Genomic DNA, 18655 nt, shown 5'->3' with positions numbered 1-18655 from the left:
TGACAGTGCATCACCTCATAACCTGCAGGCCTTCAGGCTGAGCAGCGGTCACTTGGTTGGCCAAGGCCCATCAGGGCTGTAGTGCCATGGGTTTTTTTATTGACCTACAATTAAATTGCAATATAATTTCAATTTCTGTAAAGAAATTATTTTAGTAAGATCCACCTTTTCATTACCTTACATCAAATCTATTAAGTAGTATTAGATATGTGAACAAACATTGTTGATTTCTTGAAACTATCATAAAAATAACTTTTTTAGGAATCTTGTAAATGGTTTACAAAACAGACTTCCCTAAAAGAATAGAATTTCCACTTGGATTGAAACATGTACTAGTTCATAGATTTGTTTAAAAGTAGTGAAAAGATGGATCTTGGTAAAATAATTTCTTTATAGGAATCATATTAGAATTTAAATTCTGTCCATTAGTTTTTCCTAGAATATCATAGCAAGGAAATGAACAAATATTTAAAATTTAACTGCAATGTTTTTAGACTTTTGTATAGACCTACTTAATTTGAGATAAAAACAAAGTGTGAGGCAAAATGTATGCCAACAAAATTAACACTTTATTTTTATATATATATATATATTTTTGGTTGTCGCACTATGGCATTGAAGGTTTGTGGCGAAACACAGATGGGAAAGGGCTGGAATTGGAAAGGTAGCGGCCATTGCCTTAATTAAGGTAAAGCCTCAGCATTTGCCATGTGTGAAAATGGGAAACATGGAACCCACCATCTCCCAAAAATGCAAGCTCACAGCTATGCGACCCTAACAGCACAGCTTCTTCTTCTTCTTCTTCTTCTTCTTCTTCTTCTTCTTCTTCTTCTTCTTCTTCTTATTATTATTATTATTATTATTATTATTATTATTATTATTATTATTATTATTATTATTATTATTCTGCCTCTTCTGCTTTTCCTCCTCCTCCTCCTCTTCCTCCTCCTCCTTTTTTGAATGGGTCACTTAGGACCTCACAGAACAAACATTTTTTTCAGCCTTCTCAAGGACCGTGCGAGTTTCTGTTCCTCTGACCATTTACCTCGTGTGTAGATTCCTGTTCTTCTTCCGCAAATCCCCGTGTTTGGACTATAATTCTGATTTCATTCCACTCTAGTAGATTTATTACAGAACTATATAAAATAGTTTTACTTGAGTCCGCCTTGTCAATACACCTTATAATGAAAGAAAACTATTTATTTTACCATACATGTTTTAAATGGAAATTGCTAAATTCCCATGGAGGGAATTAGATATTTTTTACCAATAGAGCATGTCAAAAATGTCAAAAAGGTATCAGATGTAAGGCTTTTCAGGCGTTTGCTCTATTAACCAGCGTTTCGTCTTAGATCCGACACTAGACTCATCAGAGTGGGATGTGTCTGATAAGTTCACCTGCATACATCCCAGCGTCAGTGGGTAGGGTCTGACACATCCCACTCTGATGAGTCTAGTGTCAGACCTAAGACGAAACGCTGGTTAATAGAGCAAACGCCTGAAAAGCCTTACATCTGATACCTTTTTGACATTTTTGACATGCTCTATTGGTGAAAAATATCTAATTCCCTCCATGGGAATTTAGCATTTTCCATTCGGAATTGCTAGGCAGGCAATAATTCCATTGTGGAGATTTATCTCCCGTATGCAGTTATCAGACTGTGCCTCTTATAAGGGCTTCTGATAAGTTCACCTGCATACATCCCAGCGTCAGTGGGTAGGGTCTGACACATCCCACTCTGATGAGTCTAGTGTCAGACCTAAAACAAAACGCTGGCTAATAGAGCAAACGCCTGAAAAGCCTTACATCTGATATGTTTTTGACATTTTCATACATGTTTTAGGAAGTCATCCATTCCCTTCATCAGCGGTCAGTTTAAAGAATAAAACAATATAACACTATCTTTTGTTTTTACAATTTAGAGAAGCATTGTGTCCTGTCATGATTAAGTTTATCAACTAGTAGATTTGGATATCCTAGTTCAATAAGGTCTTTCTCTGTTAGTTTATACCACTTTGATCTAGTGGCCTTGTTTTGTAGAAATTTGTACATTTTATGGGGAAATCTGGTGGAGTCCATTCTTTCTAAATGTCCTGTATATTGGATTCGTCGCAGCAGCATCGTATCTGTGATTTTTGCAAGGACCTTGATATGTTTCAGAGTTAGGTTTAGAGTAACGAATTCCATGTTTTACTCTTGGCCGTAAGAGATTCGTTCCTTAATCTCGAATTGTTTCTTTAATCCTTTCTGTTGCAGATTGAGGGTTTCCGCTCAGTCTTTATTTATACAGGTTGGAAGTTAAACTTCCTTATGGTGACAGTTTTAAGAGGAGTCAATAATCCTGTAATTCTTCAGCTCAAAACTACTATGACCACCAAGTTTTCGAACTCTTTGGTAATTTGAAAGAACCAAAGAAAAGTGAAATTATTTAGAATAAGGTGTAATGTCTACTTCATCTTGAAATTCGGTTTCTGTTTTAGAAATACAGTACTTTGATCGATTTACCTTATGAAATGGTGACTTTTTTATCCTCTTGTATGGCAGGCGGCAGGTCACCTTTGATAACATTGGTAGTAAGCATGAAAACTTTTTCTTATGAACTTTAAAACGTGGCTTCATTTCCTTACAGATTTGATTGATGTAGTCAAAGACCAGCTTTATGGAGCTGACTATGTTCGAGAAGAGGATCCTAAAGTTTATTTCTCCCAGAAAACTGGGCGAGGCCCCTTGTCCGACTCATGGTTGGAGGAATATTGGAATGAATGCCAGGTATGTATATTATTATTATTATTATTATTATTATTATTATTATTATTATTATTATTATTATTATTATTATTATTATTATTATTATTATTATTATTATTGCTGCTGTTGTTTCAATTGCCACCTGGTAATTTGCATGTCAATTTGTATGTCCCACACTCCCTAACTGATTGTGTCACTGTAGTTTACTTTAACCCCGTAAATTATAATTTTCTAGAAAATGTTGGTCTAGAATTTATTTATTTATTCATTCATTTATTTATTTATTTATTTATTTATTTATTTATTTATTTATTTATTTATTTATTTATCTATTTATTTATTTATCTATCTATCTATTTCATGTGAAAATTTAGTTTGTAACTATTTCTAATTTCATTTTTGTGTCACAGATGTTTAGACTGCTATTTTTTAAATTTGTTTCAGGGTAAACAAATGCCTCTGCCAAATGGCAAATCGATAATGTGTGCATACAAGCTGTGCCGGGTAGAATTTCGGTACTGGGGTATGCAGACAAAACTGGAGAAATTCATCCACGATGTTGGTGAGTTCTTCGTACCGTACTTTCTGAGTTTATCTCTCGGAAGGTAGCAGGTAGGGACCCCTCGTTAGAGGCAACCCTATTTGACGAAATGATGATACTGCCTATGTGAGTCCCTGGACATATGGATCTGGTGTTTACTACCTGATATAGTTCCCAAGTTGGGGTAACTACTAAAGAAAAAAGTAGATCAACCACCTAATAAATACACAACATAATCTAAAAAAATAATTTTTCTAACAAAAGTGGACATGTTTGGCCCTTATAGCCATCATTAGCACACAAACACTCACTCCATTAATGATTTCCTTTCAGATACCGTAAAATTGGGTAACTTCGGCCAACTTCTTGTATATTTTTAAAAATAAAATGTGAAATGGCCCCTCTAATTTTCTGAAAAATATATAAGTTCTGTCATGTTTGTTATTCAGTAATGAATTACGATTATCAAACGAGTGGCTGGAGTTAACCCATGTTTTGGGGCAAGTTTGGCCGCCATAAAAATAACTCAAGAAACGGAGCTTTCTTCAATGTAGTGTTACTTCGGCCACCGTGAATGTTTTTTTGAAAACTAGTGGAACACCCAGTATCAACAATCACAAAAAGATTAAAACGATTTGTGGTGAAACAGATGTATAATAATCAAACTCACATTTTCTCCAAAGAAGAAACTATTTTATTTAGCCTAGGTGTACAAGCATTGTATGATATTACAAATTACATGTTGCATTGCATAAATATTTGTAATGGTACAAAAAAATAAATAAAAGGTACAAAAATCATAAAGCCCAATTGTATGGAGAGAAAAGGAGGTCGGAAAAGAATCAATCTTATAGACTGTCCTCGTAATACACGGTCTTCTAAATTAGAAAATATCTTGGCCGTCAATCAAGTTCTTAAATGTGTATCGTCCATGTCAACTGATATCCATCTATTCATCATTGAAAGTGGGAACCGTCTTTCTCCTTCCTGTTGGGATAGACTTCCCCATTTATTGTTATTGTGCCTTTATTAATCTCTTCAAAAGCGTTCTTGAAGTAAACAGGATTGTAATTACAATACCCACAGTCACGTAATGTTTTCCTGTATGTTCTTGGCATGGCCGATGTTACCCCAGAAGAGGACAACTTTTATCACAAAACAATTCCCTGAAAAAGCTATTTGAATAAAATGTATCAAATTGTGTTGATCAGTTACCAGACGTACTTACATTTTGACCCCATAAACCACTAGAATGGAGAATCGAATGTTGGTGCTAGAGAACAGTTTGTTTTCTGCTGTTACCAGACAAGACAATAGTTGGGGCTGCGAAGAAAGTCATTGACTCAACAATGAGCCCGCGAATGTTCTTTGGACTACTGACTGTTGATAGGGCATTCTATTGTATATGCATTCTAGTTGTTGCAAGTGGTTCATCATTTTCAGTATAGGAGGCAGGAGAAAATAAAGTGTTGCTATTCGTCAGTGGCCTAAGTTACCCTGTATGGCCGAAGTTACCCCACTTTACGGTATGTGTATTTATGTGCTATTAATCTTATTTAAGGGTTTGTGTGCTGATGATTGTTCCAAGAGCCAGAACATATCCACTTTTGTTAGATAAATAATCTTTTTAGATTATATTGTGTATTGATTAGGTGATTCATCTATTTTTTTTTTCTCAAGTTATATAGTCAATATGGAGCAATATGAGCATGATTACTTGTAATAACTAATAAAGACCTCAATGGCATCGAAGGTAGAGGGGGTGGGCTTCCGTGTGTCAGAGATGACTGATGTGGTAACCCATCGTTTGTGGCATCTGTCCTTCAGTGGAGCAGCCTGGAGAATCACAGGCAGTAGCTCTAAACTGCCGTTTGGAGTGGGGACCCTGATGATGATGATGATGATGATGATGATGATGATGATGATGATGATGATGATGATGATTATAGCCTATACTTATGATGGTACAGGTACAATGAAATCAGCCTCTGAAAAGGTGAAGGTGTATCCTGCAGGTGAAAAACATGCAATTGGTCCACCTTAGTCAATACACAAATATGTCTTAAGAATAACTTAAAGAAATATCACACAATAAGTACATATTTCAGCCTTTTTGGGTCTTCCTCAGCCTTAAAAATTAATTACAGAGTTAAAAATCACTCTAAAATGTAACATTAAAAATGAGTCCTTAGGGAAAGTTAATCTTGAAATATCTTATCGTAAAAAAAACGTAACCAGAAACATCACATTTAAAGGCACTTGTTCTTGAAGTCTTGATGTATGAAATATCTTGAGATGTGTGACAGTGATTTTATATATATATAGATACATCAGAAAAATAGTTGTGATGTAGAAATTCATTTTGATTAATCAAATCAAGGTTGAACAGTTGTAATTTTTTATTTTTTTGGTCAGTACGGAACAACTCAAATATGAGGTTTTTATATTACCCTGCAGGTGACGCACAGTTCTTTGAATGCTGGGGAACTACGAAAAGTGGGCATCTAGTAACCAACACCATGGAGGTTGCGATTATTATTGTGATGACCCTGACAGCGGAAGTTGAAGAGATCATTAATTTGATGGAGTAAGAGGGTATAGCAGTGACGGGACTGAGTGAAGTGGAAGTGAAGATGGAATACATTCTATATTTTGGAGCAGTGGACAAGAGGCAAGAAATGAAGTGGGAGTGACATTTAAAGGAACTCTTGAAGAGTGTGTGGAAGTGGTGGATTGCATAAGCAATATGATCAAAGTTCGGATGAAAATGCGAGATTGAATGAACAACTTTACTCCAGTGTATGCACCCCAGACTGAAAGAAAAAAGAGGATGTTGAGCAATTCCCAGTCAAACTAGAAAGAGAAATTACTGCTGCGGGAATTGAAAGATTAGGATGTGAAGAAGTAATTGGACCTTATAGATATGAAAAAAAATTGGTAGATTTTCATAAAAGAAATAGTTTGATTGGGCTGATTGCAGAAACGATGACTACTTTTAAGCCTTAGACAATGTCTACCTAAACAACGTCTAAATCGAGCACGATCTTCCATTGCATAAACAGTGTTCAGCCAGTGTTTAACTAGACATCATTTAAATTTTCAGTATTGGTTTGAAAATGGAGATAGAAGTATCTTTCATGCAACTCTTTGCTTATCACAACCAATGAAATTTGTCGGTGCACGCGCCGAATGCCAGTCAGCTGTTTGTCTTCCTACACATTACTCAAATATGGCTAAGCATGAGTATGACTTGCCCACAAATAAGAATATCACTTTCGGTGGAAATTAAATCTCATAATATTATCGACACTAAAGCGACTCACCACCGTGCGGGGAAGTGTAGCTTTGATTATAGTGTTGTTACGGTGAGTGTAATTGACTAGTAAATAGCTTTGACGAAGGGAAGATGAAACAATAGTAATGTGTAACCGAATGTGTTGTACGGGCCATATAGATGTAGCTTGCATTCTGGATATCGTAGTTTCGAAATGCATCATCGGCAGCCCTGAAAATTGTTTTCTGTAGTTCCCTATTTTTACACCAGGCAAATACTTGGGCTGTTATTATGGCCACGGCTCTTCTTCCCCACTCCTCCTGTTTAAACAATATTCACCACCATCACCACCACTTGCCTTTTCCTACCATACTTGCTGAAAATTTATCCGAATTAGCGTGACGATTATATATATAAAATCTACATACAACCTACTTTTTAGTTTTCACTATTATGTGTGCTTATTTGGCAGTAAATATGAGTGAATCTCTCCTGGTTGATGTATATGACAGCCCTCTGATGACTGGGACAAGTAATTCTGACATGTATGTAGTTGAAATGACCTACAATTCTATGGAAATTACCCCTATGTATAATCAGATATATCGGCTGCAAAGAGTTGTATTCAATTTGACAGTTACCGGACTGTCCCTTTGTCAGTGTCAAGAAACAAGTCTCTTGAAAAGCGAAATCTTATTTTAAGCTGTGCCTCCCCGTACATTTCATATGAATTGGTGCAATTTCACAGCAGGTGACAACACAGAGGCCGTCGAACTAACCTTTCTTCCCAGAATCATGTTAGTATTATAATACAAATTGCATGTTTCATGGTACATAACCTCTGATTGTGATTCACTCCTCTCATCTGAGGTTAATCAGTGTTCTCAGCAATGTTTAAACATGGCCGGTTGAACATCAGTTTTAGACAGTGTCCAAGTGATAAATAACATCTCTGCAAAATTAGAAATAGGAAAGGACTTCCACTTATCAATACTTATTTATTGCACTTATTATGCTACAGTACCAGTTTCGACCCCCTACATAGGATCATCTTCAGCTGAACAATACATTCACGTATAGATCATGAAGCTATGATTAAGATTACATTGTCTGGGGAATGCCGTACGATAATAAATATTTGGTTACGTCCAAATGGGGCATGTCAAAACGGGAACTGGCGTGTATGTCACTATGTGTGACAATGCAATTGTATGTCTATAATGATATGCTCCAAGTTTAAAAGGGCACTTGTAAGTTGTGCAAAGGACATTCAGAGGAGTGAAAGAAAAAGTGGTGGAATGAAAAAATTAAGGAAAAGTTGTGCAAAGGACATTCAGAGGAGTGAAAGAAAAAGTGGTGGAATGAAAAAATAAAGGAAGCTGTGGGAGGGGAAAAAATTTATGGCAAGAATGGAACAAAGACCAAAAAAATATGAGGATAAAGCAAAAGGAAATATCAGGAAAGAAAAAGGAGATGAACCAAAAAAATAAAGTGATAGCTGAAGAAAAGTTGAGAGGGACTCGCGTGAGAGACAGAAGAGGATGTTAATGGGAATAAAAGGATGCTGTATGAACTTTACAAGAAGGAAGAAGAAAGAAGGAATATACACCAAGCTAGTGAAAGAGGTGGGTGAAGAGTTATTAACATAGCCAGAAGAGACCGTTGTCGGCTGCTACTCATTTCTGAGAATACAAATTCTGCTTACAATCCACTCGCACTCAATACTCTTTGTTCTTGTACTTCTGATGACTGAAAAAGCCAATTCTAGTGTGAAACATGCGTCCACCCAGTGTCATACTCTTCACACATCCCTTCCATTATTAAGTTCTAGATTCTGGTGTACCGATTGATCTATCTTCAGATGTTAATCACCTCTCCTGTCATCACAATACAAAATCTGGCTCTTGTCTAACTCTATCTCTGAGTCATACATCTTCTCTTTCGTAGTCACTACTCCCATTAAAGATTTGTATTCTCATGGGAAATTTGCCAAAATCACTCAGTGAGTGCATCCACTTGACTTGTGTGATAAGTGGGAATGAGTAGATTTCTTGAGTATCAGAAATGTACTTGAAACTAACAGGGTAATACTTCGATTTCTTGTTTTTGTTATTACTTTTGCTATTTTTTATAATACTGTAGTCATTATTTTCTTTTAATGTTGTCATGTTATGTATTCAGCACATTTTATAAGTAGCTGTTGGTTATTTATTTATTATTCGCTAATCAGCCAACTAGGGACCACGTTAAGTTTCATTGTACATTCTGGCATTTATTCAGTTTTCGACTGATCCAGTAGGTTTTCATTAGCTTTCTGTGTCAAGCATGGCGTTCATCAGACAACTTTGCACCAGTTGTCCATTTTTCATCTTGGAAAGTCTCCAAAGTCACAATGGTTTTTCTGAAAAGGTCTCGTTTGTACGTGTCATCTGGTTGTAGGCCCATTTCTTTGAGGTCTTTCTTGATGTTAACGTACCAGTGATTTTTTTGGGGGGCTTTGAGTCAAAATTGTTAAAAATGCATCTTGTCCACCAAAAATTGTCCATCTGTAGTAAGTGACTGTAGAAACAAGCCATGCATTTGCAAGGTGTGTCCATGATCATTGTTCATCATCATCATCATCATATCATTTTAATCCTGTACATCCTAATTGTCATGGTTAAGAGTAAGAGAGGGTCTAAAGCCCTAACTTTGCTGCAAATAAAGATGTTATATATCTACCAGTATCTTCTAAAACTATTTTTTCTAGCTACTAATTGCCACTGTTTATTTAGCGTTGCGGAAAACCATGTTGCGTGCCCATCGCCAGGCATGGGCGTGGCAGGACGAGTGGCACGGACTTTCCATGGACGATATCCGTCAGATAGAGCGGCAGACGCAGGAAGCGCTGAAGAAGAAGATGGGTGCCGGAGAGAACGAGGGGACCACCCAGGACTCGGGGGACGAGGGGGACTGCAGGATTCACACGGCTAACGGAGGAGTTGGGAGTGGTGTTACAACCCCTCAAGACTCGTCTGTGGCAAAGACATTGCAGGCCACTCTGGGTAGTATCGAGAAGACTGAAGTGGAAATGCCTAGTCCTCCAATCCTGAAGAAGTCGGATGCAGTCCCCACTATTAGTGCGGGTGGTTCTGAGGATGGAGAGGAGGGTAGCCCTGAGGACTCCCCGACAGAACTTAGGTAGGTCAAATTTTCATCTTCATGGTGGTTTTTTTTTTTTTTTTCTCTGTTAACTAATTTGGTCATTTTTCATGTATTTCCTTCAAAGACAATTTATTTTTTGTATAGAACTTTTACTGGAAGAATAATATGGATATTTATGGTCCCAATTCATATTCTTCCAAATCCATGGTATTATCAGAACCATGTTGGCCATCATGCAATGTTATTATGTTTTACAATTTTCTTTACTTATAGCAATTGAGGCTTTCATGGCCAGCATTACAAATCATGTCAGTGTTTTCTGGGCTTGTAGCCCATTGTCCAGAAGCATGTGATGGTCCCGACGTTTCACCGAAGACTCATTTGACATTATCAAGGGTTCCGACTGATTTCGATAGCAGTGAAGCTCACAGTGGAATTGCAACACCATTCCACCTCATTATATAGTGCAGGCTACGGTGAGCTGCTCGCGTATTGGTCGCTAATCGGCTGTTCTTTGGCCAATGATTACAGCATTAAGGAACCCGATGTACGTCGACCTGTCTTGACGGAGACAGGCAACTGATTATCCGTTGCTTTTTCTGGCCTGCCGCGGCTATCGTGTCCTCCAGGATTTAAGGCTTTCAGGACTGTAAAGCAGGCTTTTTTTACCCATTCAGATTCCCCCTTACAGTTGAAGCTGTTGGTGTGCTTCAGGATTTCAATGGCTTCCCTTTGTAGCCGGGCGTGATACGATACAGTAGTACACAGTACTTTGGTGTTGCTGTACTGTATGTCATAGCCTGCTTGTCCCGGCCAGCTTTGTCTGTTATGCTCCTTCAGTCTTGCAGCGATGCTGCATTTTGTAGTGCCTATATATACCTGGCCGCAGCTGCACGGGATCTTGTAGACACCTGCTGTGGAGAGAGGATGGCACTTGTCTTTGCTGCTATCGAAGTCAGTCGGAACCCTTGATAATGCTGAATGCAGTCTTCGGTGAAACATTGGGACCATCACATGCTACTGGATCATGGTCTATAAGTCCGGAAAACAGTGACGTAATTTGCTTTACATCGCACCGACACAGATAGGTTTCCCATTTTCACACCAGGCAAATGTAGAGGCTGTACCTTAATTAAGGTCATGCTGCTTCCTATCCCATCGTTGCCATAAGACTTATTTGTGTGAGTGCGCCAGCCTCTCACCGTTGGGTTCTGTTGTTCAAATCCCGGTCCCTCCATGTGAGATTTGTACTGGACAAAGGTGAGGCGGGACAGGTTTTTCTCTAGGTACTCCAGTTTTCCCTGTCATCTTTCATTCCAGCAACACTCTCCAATATCATTTAATTTCATCTGTCAGTCATTAGTCATTGCCCCAGAGGAATGTGACAGGCTTCGGCACAATTTCTATCCTTGTCGCTAGGTGGGGGCTTCATTCATCGCGTTCCTGACCCGGTCGAATGACTGGAAACAGGCTGTGGATTTTCATTTTCAATACTTTTTTTTCTATAATACTGTCCACCACTTTCTTAGAAATAATTTTTTACATGTTAAAATTTGATTCTTAGCATTATCGGCTAATTAATGTTCCTTGAGTTTTGACATAGTTTCAGTGTACTGAATGTTAAACTTTGGCCTCAGAAATGGGAGAATCGGACCTTATCATTTCTTAATTCGTCAACTGGAGAATACTGAAACTTTCAATCTGATAAAATTCAAGAGACAAGGTCCTCAATTAATTTTTCTCCCTACGGCCAGTTCCCATCCAAACCTAGCTCTGACCTGCTTCTCACCACACTACTGGGCATGTTATCAGAGCACCAGTCAAATAATGGAAATTTTCAGGGAAGGGATTTGAATACATACCTCCAAGCTGACAGATCCCACCATTGCACGTTCGCTACAGTGACACTGCCTGAAACCAATGGCGCGTTTGATGCTGATGTCTCGGTATGGCTCTTAAGTCTTTAAGTCGCGTACAGATTTAGTAACACCGGCATGTAAAGCCCATTTGAATTTACCCACAAAGTAATCTGATAAGCTAACTGCCCCCCCCCCCCCTGTGGGTGGGGGACGTAGACAAAGAATACACTCACGATATCCCGTGCCTGTCGTAAGAGGCCACTGAAAGGGGCGACCAAGGGATGATCAAATTAGATCTATGAGACTACTTGTAATTAGTACCATCACACAGGGAACAGCATGGGTCGCTTTTACTTGCTGGTAGTACCACTATGTTAGGTACAAAATAGGTTTGTGATTAGTAGCGAGAGTGTGTGGCGCAGGATGCATTTTACAGTACCTGTGATTCGTACCCCTATATGAGCAACACCATGGGATGAGCAACACCATGGTTCTGCCTTGCCTATGCTTAGTACCCACTATGTGAGGAACACCACGGGATAGTGCGGGTCCCTCTGGTTATTTAAAGTGAAAAACTTCATCACTGATCCGTATTGAACTAATAGTTACAATGCTAAAAAGAGAAAAATGTTCCACCTTTTCAATACAATAACACTGTTGCACGAATCAATGTAGCAACATTTATTAAGGGACCGGTTTCAACAGCCTACACAAAAATGGCAAGAAGTTAACACAATTAGCACTTACGACACTTTTCTTGAATTAAAAATAGAAGTTCATGTAGAGGTTCTTGAGCACTCTTGCTGATCTTGAGGTTAAAAAAATGATGCAGTATAGTTCACAGTAAACTTCTTGCCATTTTTGTGTAGGCTGATGATGACATGGACAGATGTCGAAACCGGTCCCTTAAATTAAATATGTAGCTACATTAATTTGTGCAACAGTGTTATTGTATTGAAAAGGTGGAACATTTTTCTCTTTTTAGCATTGTCCCTGTGGTTAGTCCACTTATGTGAGGAACACTATAGGTTTGCATTGCCTGTAAACAGTGCTGCAGTGTGCGAAACACCATAGGTCTGTGTTACATGTGCGAATTTAATTACCTGTGAGAAGTACCATACTGTGTGGAATACTGCGAGTCTATGCTACTTTTGATTAGTACCACTACATGACAAATAGCATGGTTCTATTTTTGTAGCGATAAGTACCATTATGAGGGGCCGATGACCTGGATTTTGGACCCGTTCCAACTACAAGCATCATTGATTCAGTATTGTGCTTTACAAGCAGTCCCTTGGTCAATAATACTATTGTTTAATGCTAGTTTCTGGGAATGTGGGGCATTGCGGGTCAGATCCACTGATTGTTTTAAATTCATATCCATTCGTTCAGTCTTCCTCCTCACGTTTACGAATTCTGGTCAGCAGAAGATAATGAATTTTTAAATTGTTATAACATTTCATAATATTAGGGGCCGATGACCTAGATGTTAGGCCCCTTTAAACAAGAATCGTCATCATAATCATCATCATCATCATTAGCTAACTTGAGAAGCTGATAAAATGACAGTGGTGCCAGTTATCTAATAATTTCTTTTAAATTATTTATCAGCATGACCAACCTTCTAATGTTCATATAGGTACCTGGTTCAAGTTGATTCGGAACACTCTGTATATTACTTGATTTGTCAAGTAAGTTTTGTGGTGGTGATATGTTAAGAAAGGGCACATGAGAGGCTTTCCCGACTGGGGGGGCCAATTGGCTGGGACGGGATAGTGGCTCCCCTCCATTCCCAGTCATTCGGTTCCTCCCTCGAGGAGGGGGCCAAACATAGCTCGCTCTACCTCCTTGGCCACTGCGGCTCTCGCCAGTGCTTTTTATTGTACCCGTCCTTTGTGTAAATGGGCCGGGGGTCCATGGCCTGGTGAGCAGTCTGCAGGTGGTTGAGGAGGACGGTGATGGTCCATCGTCCCCTGCCAATAGCCAACTGACGTCCCTCCCGGGGCAAGCCTCTCTTTTATGGAGTATTGAGGCTCGCGTGTGCTGAAGACGGCACTTCTCGGGAGGGAGCATCCGCCGGATTGTCGCCTGAGGCGATGGGCCACCACAAGAGGGTTACCCCTCTCTGTGCACAGTTTATTAAAAGATCAACATACAAAGCCAGCAAGTACTTAGTTGAATGGAAGACAGCTCCGCTCCCAGTCGCTAAGGTGTACCATGCCACGGAGCTGTCGGTATACAATATAAGTGAGTTGCATGGTATCGGGGGGAAGTCCTGCAGAAAATGAATGGGCTGTGACAATGGCCGCAGCAGTCTCTGCAAGTGTGAGTCCGCACCTGGACTGGAAAAATAGCGGCTGTGATCTTAATAAGGTGTGGCGATTTTCTGATGTAAAAAGCGGAAGCCACTTACCAGATCTCCAGGACTGTTGATGGTATGTTTCAATTTGGCATCTCCCAAATGCAAATAACATTTTTGGACCTCCCTTTGCTGTTTTCACTGCTCTCATATCATCCATCACATCCTTTCTTTCATAAAAGTAAAAAAATGTTTTGTATTTAGTTACAAGAAGAAAACTATCTGGAGAATTAATTTCCATCTACTTTATCAGGTATCTGATAAGTGTGTGATGCCCTCACGCTTGTAGGATGAAGAGAGGTGGGCAGGACAGTCAAGTCTAAACACTTTGTACAGTTTTGTGATGGCGACGTTAATATTGGAGCAGCTTCGAGAGAATCTCTACAGATGTCCTTAATATTACAAGCCAAAATGTGTAGACCTGTATCAGAGCAGCACTTAAATAAAGTGATGTATTCTAGTGTTGCATTTACTAAATCTTGTGAGTGAGTTTTGTATTTAAATAAATCATTTATTAAGTACAGTTTAGTGTTGCAAATAATTTGAGAATCTTGACAATTTTCTCATTTGAGACACTCACTGACTTGACCTCTTCAATTTTGACTAAACGTGATGAATAGCTTGTTGGCCGCTGGCTTTACAGAGAAATGGGGACAGGGCAGGAAGAAGAATGTCACTTGGATGTCCATTTTTGCAGTACTTCAAATTGGAGAGGGTGAAACAAATGGAGAAAAAGTAATAAACTTAATGGTTAGGTTCTGTATTGAGTTAAGACTATACTTAAAATAAATACAAAGATTTAATGTTCCACCTTCTCAATACTTAAAAATAATTTGATGTTTACAAAAACATTACAAAATGATATTAACACGTACTAGTTTTGGTCCATTAAGGACCATCATCAGCCTAGCCAAAGTACAAAAGCAAAAGACATGATCATAAAACAAAGAAATGTGGGGAAATGAGAGAGGATCTAAAAGGGTGGGGTGGTAGTGGAATGACATGCAAAGTAAAAACCGTATACATGAATTATGATAAATGTAGCAAAGATGCGTTGACATTGACATATAAAATCTTTGTGATGTCACATAAAATCTCCTAATAAGAAAGTCTTTGGTTGACGGTTAATCCTGTGTTGCACAATTAAATTCAAGATATATCTGGTACATGCAAAGTCCTATGTTTCTGGAAAGTTCTAGATATGAGTTCCACATTAGCGTAGAGGGGAAAAATTGTCCGATGAGACCAGCACGAATTTAAAAGTTGACAGTGTTGAGCATGTTCTATGGTGGAATGAAAACTTGCTGTGTTGTTGCATTCAATACAGCAAGTTTGTTCTACGTAGCGCAAGGTTCAGTGGGTTCCGATTGAATTGAGACTACTTCTGTTTAACACAGCAAGTTTTCATTCCACCATAGAACATGCTCAACACTGTCAACTTTTAAATTCGTGCTGGTCTCATCGGACAATTTTTTCCCTCTACGCTAATGTGGAACTCGCATCTAGAACTTTCCAGAAACATAGGACTTCGTATATACCAGATATAACTTGAATTTAATTGTGCAACACAGGACTAACCGTCAACCAAAGACTTTCTTATTAGGAGATTTTATGTGACATCACAAAGATTTTATCTGTCAATGTCAACGCATCTTTGCTACATTTATCATAATTCATATATATGGTTTTTACTTTGTATGTCATTCCACTACCACCCCATCCTTTTAGATCCTCTCTCATTTCCCCACATTTCTTTGTTTTATGATCATGTCTTTTGCTTTTGTACTTTGGCTAGGCTGATGATGGTCCTTAATGGACCAAAACTAGTACCTGTTAATATCATTTTGTAATGTTTTTGTAAATATCAAATTATTTTTAAGTATTGAGAAGGTGGAACATTAAAACTTTGTATTTAAGTATACAAATGGAGAAGATGTAACTTAAAAGTGTTTCCATCTGTGGAACATACAATTTAAATACCTAGAAATATTACAGAAAGTAAACACTTGGAACCAGCAGTTTAAGCAGTTTGGCATAAAAATCAGCCAGACGAAAACAGTAGTGATGCCAGTCAGCAGGTAAGCCCTAGAGCTTAACATCCAACTGGATTACATGTGATAAGATCATTTTTGATCCGTATTGATGATATTTGATTGAAATAATAACAATAAGTTATTTTATTATTTTGGCCACCTAATCAATACAATAAATCTTGTCTTTGTTTAATTACATTGACATGTTCATTAAAATGCTACAAGTTTTGCCTTACATATAGACATCATCAGCTATGGGTTTAACATTGAAATAAAATTTACATAAACAAATAATTACAGGTCACTTAACCATCTTTCAACATTCTGTTTTAAAAAAATACGATTTGGATCGTGATTCTCATTATTATCCAGTCCTAACCGCTAGTCGGTCAACATCATTTTATAGCAATTTTACCACTTGTCTATAACAAAATGTTACTTTATTCATTTTACTTATAATGGTAGTCTTTCAATGTCACTATTGCAAATACTTTCACCAAATGTAAACTTCTCACTCATAGCATAGCTTTAAAACCAACATTGTATTAGTCTTTTACCATAAGTTAATTTTCTTTCAAGTCTCTTCAAGGCTTTTAATGAATTAGTTTTATTTTATTGTAAATCAGGTGCCTGATTTTATTTCAAGGTTAAATCCATGGCTGATGATGCCTATATGTAAGGCGAAACATGTACCATTTTAATTACCATGTCAATGAAATTAAACAAAGACAAGATTTATTGTATTGATTAGGTGGCCAAATTAATAAAATAACGTATTGTTATTATTTCATCCAACTGGTTGTCGAGAAACTAGAAAATATTAACCAGTTTCAATATCTTGGTAGTATTGTAACTAATGATGCAAAGTCCTCTGTTGAAATCACTAACAGAGACCGAAAAGGAGCACAATTTTATCACCAATTTAGGTTCCCCCTGTGGGTGGGGGCGGTAGAATAACACCCACGGTAACCCCTGCCTGTCGTAAGAGGTGACTAAAAGGGGCCCCATGGGCTCTGAACTTTGAAGCATGGGTTGGCGACCACGGGGCCCTCAGCTGAGTCCTGGCATTGCTTCCACTTACTTGTGCCAGGCTCCTCACTTTCATCTATCCTATCCGACCTCTCTTGGTCAACTCTTGTTCTTTTCTGACCCCGACGCTATTAGGTTTGCGAGGGCTAGGGAGTCTTTCATTTTCACGCCCTTCATGGCCCTTGTCTTTCTTTGACCGATATCTTCATTTTTCGAAGTGTCGGGTCCCTTCTATTTTTCCCTCCGATTAGTGTTATATAGAGGATGGTTGCCTAGTTGTACTTCCTCTTAAAACAATAATCACCACCACCACCACCTCACCAATTTAGGTCTCTTTCTGTGGGATAACCAAATACCTTTAAGTACAAAGAGAACCCTTTATCAGGTATATTTCATGCCAATAACTGCATATGCCCTTCAAACCTGTATGATCAACAGTAGAGATAGTAGCAGACTTCAAGCTACAGAAAACAAGATGAGATAAGATCCAGAATGAAGAAATCCATCATAATACAGAAGTAAAGCAGTTGCTAAGCGAAAATGTAAGAACATCAAGATTCAAAGAAAATGGCTAAGTCAACAGAGGCCCCAGCATGAGCGATTTCTGAAGAAAGCGGAGGAGTATGGCCATGTAAAAAGGATGGATCAAGTGAGAACAGCAAGAAAATGGTTAGGAGAGGAACTGGAAGGCCTAGAGGCAGACCAAGAAAATGGTGGATCAGTCAAGTAAAACAGGACGTGGAAGAAAGAGGATTGGAATGTCACCAAGTTGAGAAGCAAGAAATGTACCTGGATAGACAAAGATAGAGAGCACACTTGTACTGCACTGAGAGGACTGGAGACTGTCAAAGGAGGATGATGATGATGATGATGATGATGATGATGATGATGAACATACCTGTAAAAAACACATTATTAAACGTTTTGTTCTTGAAAGATCATCAGGTTCTATCAAGTCGCATTCAGTATTTGGAAAAATTTATTTTTATTTCTGTCCAAACATCTATGAATTTGAAATTTGGAACTATCCTGCTTTGTCAGTACTCCAGCATACAATGTGAGGCGTTCGAAAAAACGTTCCCCTTTCACTGGCTCGAATCCAAGCGACTGTCAGTCCGCTGTCCCTCCATTATGTCACGTTTTTCACTCTGATCATGTCACTGACATGCAACACTTCCCCTTCAGGTACTTTACCTTTAGTTCCCTTAGGGAGTAGTGTGGGTTTTTTTTATTCCTTGTTTAATAACATGGTTTTTTACAGATATACAAGGGTCAAGTCATCAGTCATGGCAACAGGTTTTTTTCTTGCAAACAGGAGAAAACATGGAAAATATACATTTGGAACTATAGGGTATGTACTTATGCATATTGCCTGAAGACAAATCTGACTTCAGGAGATTCTCATAGGAAAGTGACAGAACACAGGCCATTGGTAAACATTGTTTAATATGGTATAGACAGCACATGCACAAGACGACATACAAAGGACAGGTCTCCACTGGTTACAGACGTTTGAAATAATCACCCAAGAGTCCAGCGCCTGTCCTCATGTAAACACTGATCGATCACCATTGTCCATACATCTTTGTCCATGGACACTGGACGGCTGGGCGAGGCAAATCGGCAGTTGATACTCTACCCCGTTTGAATGTCTTCACCCACCTCGC

General features: G+C 38.4%; 1 protein-coding gene across 1 annotated transcript in view; it reads left to right on the top strand.

Moving 5' to 3' along the window:
* The window catches only part of rdgB (retinal degeneration B), a 689086-nt gene that overhangs the window by 462159 nt on the left and 208272 nt on the right, over positions 1-18655 (top strand). Inside the window, exons 7-9 of the mRNA XM_067154865.2 lie at positions 2631-2770; positions 3194-3311; positions 9339-9744. Coding sequence (XP_067010966.1) covers positions 2631-2770; positions 3194-3311; positions 9339-9744 — 664 coding nt within the window. The remainder of the gene's footprint in view (positions 1-2630; positions 2771-3193; positions 3312-9338; positions 9745-18655) is intronic.

This window comes from Anabrus simplex, chromosome 10, assembly GCF_040414725.1.
Source record: "Anabrus simplex isolate iqAnaSimp1 chromosome 10, ASM4041472v1, whole genome shotgun sequence".
Lineage (NCBI taxonomy): Eukaryota > Metazoa > Arthropoda > Insecta > Orthoptera > Tettigoniidae > Anabrus > Anabrus simplex.
This window is presented reverse-complemented; position numbering and strand designations above follow the sequence as displayed.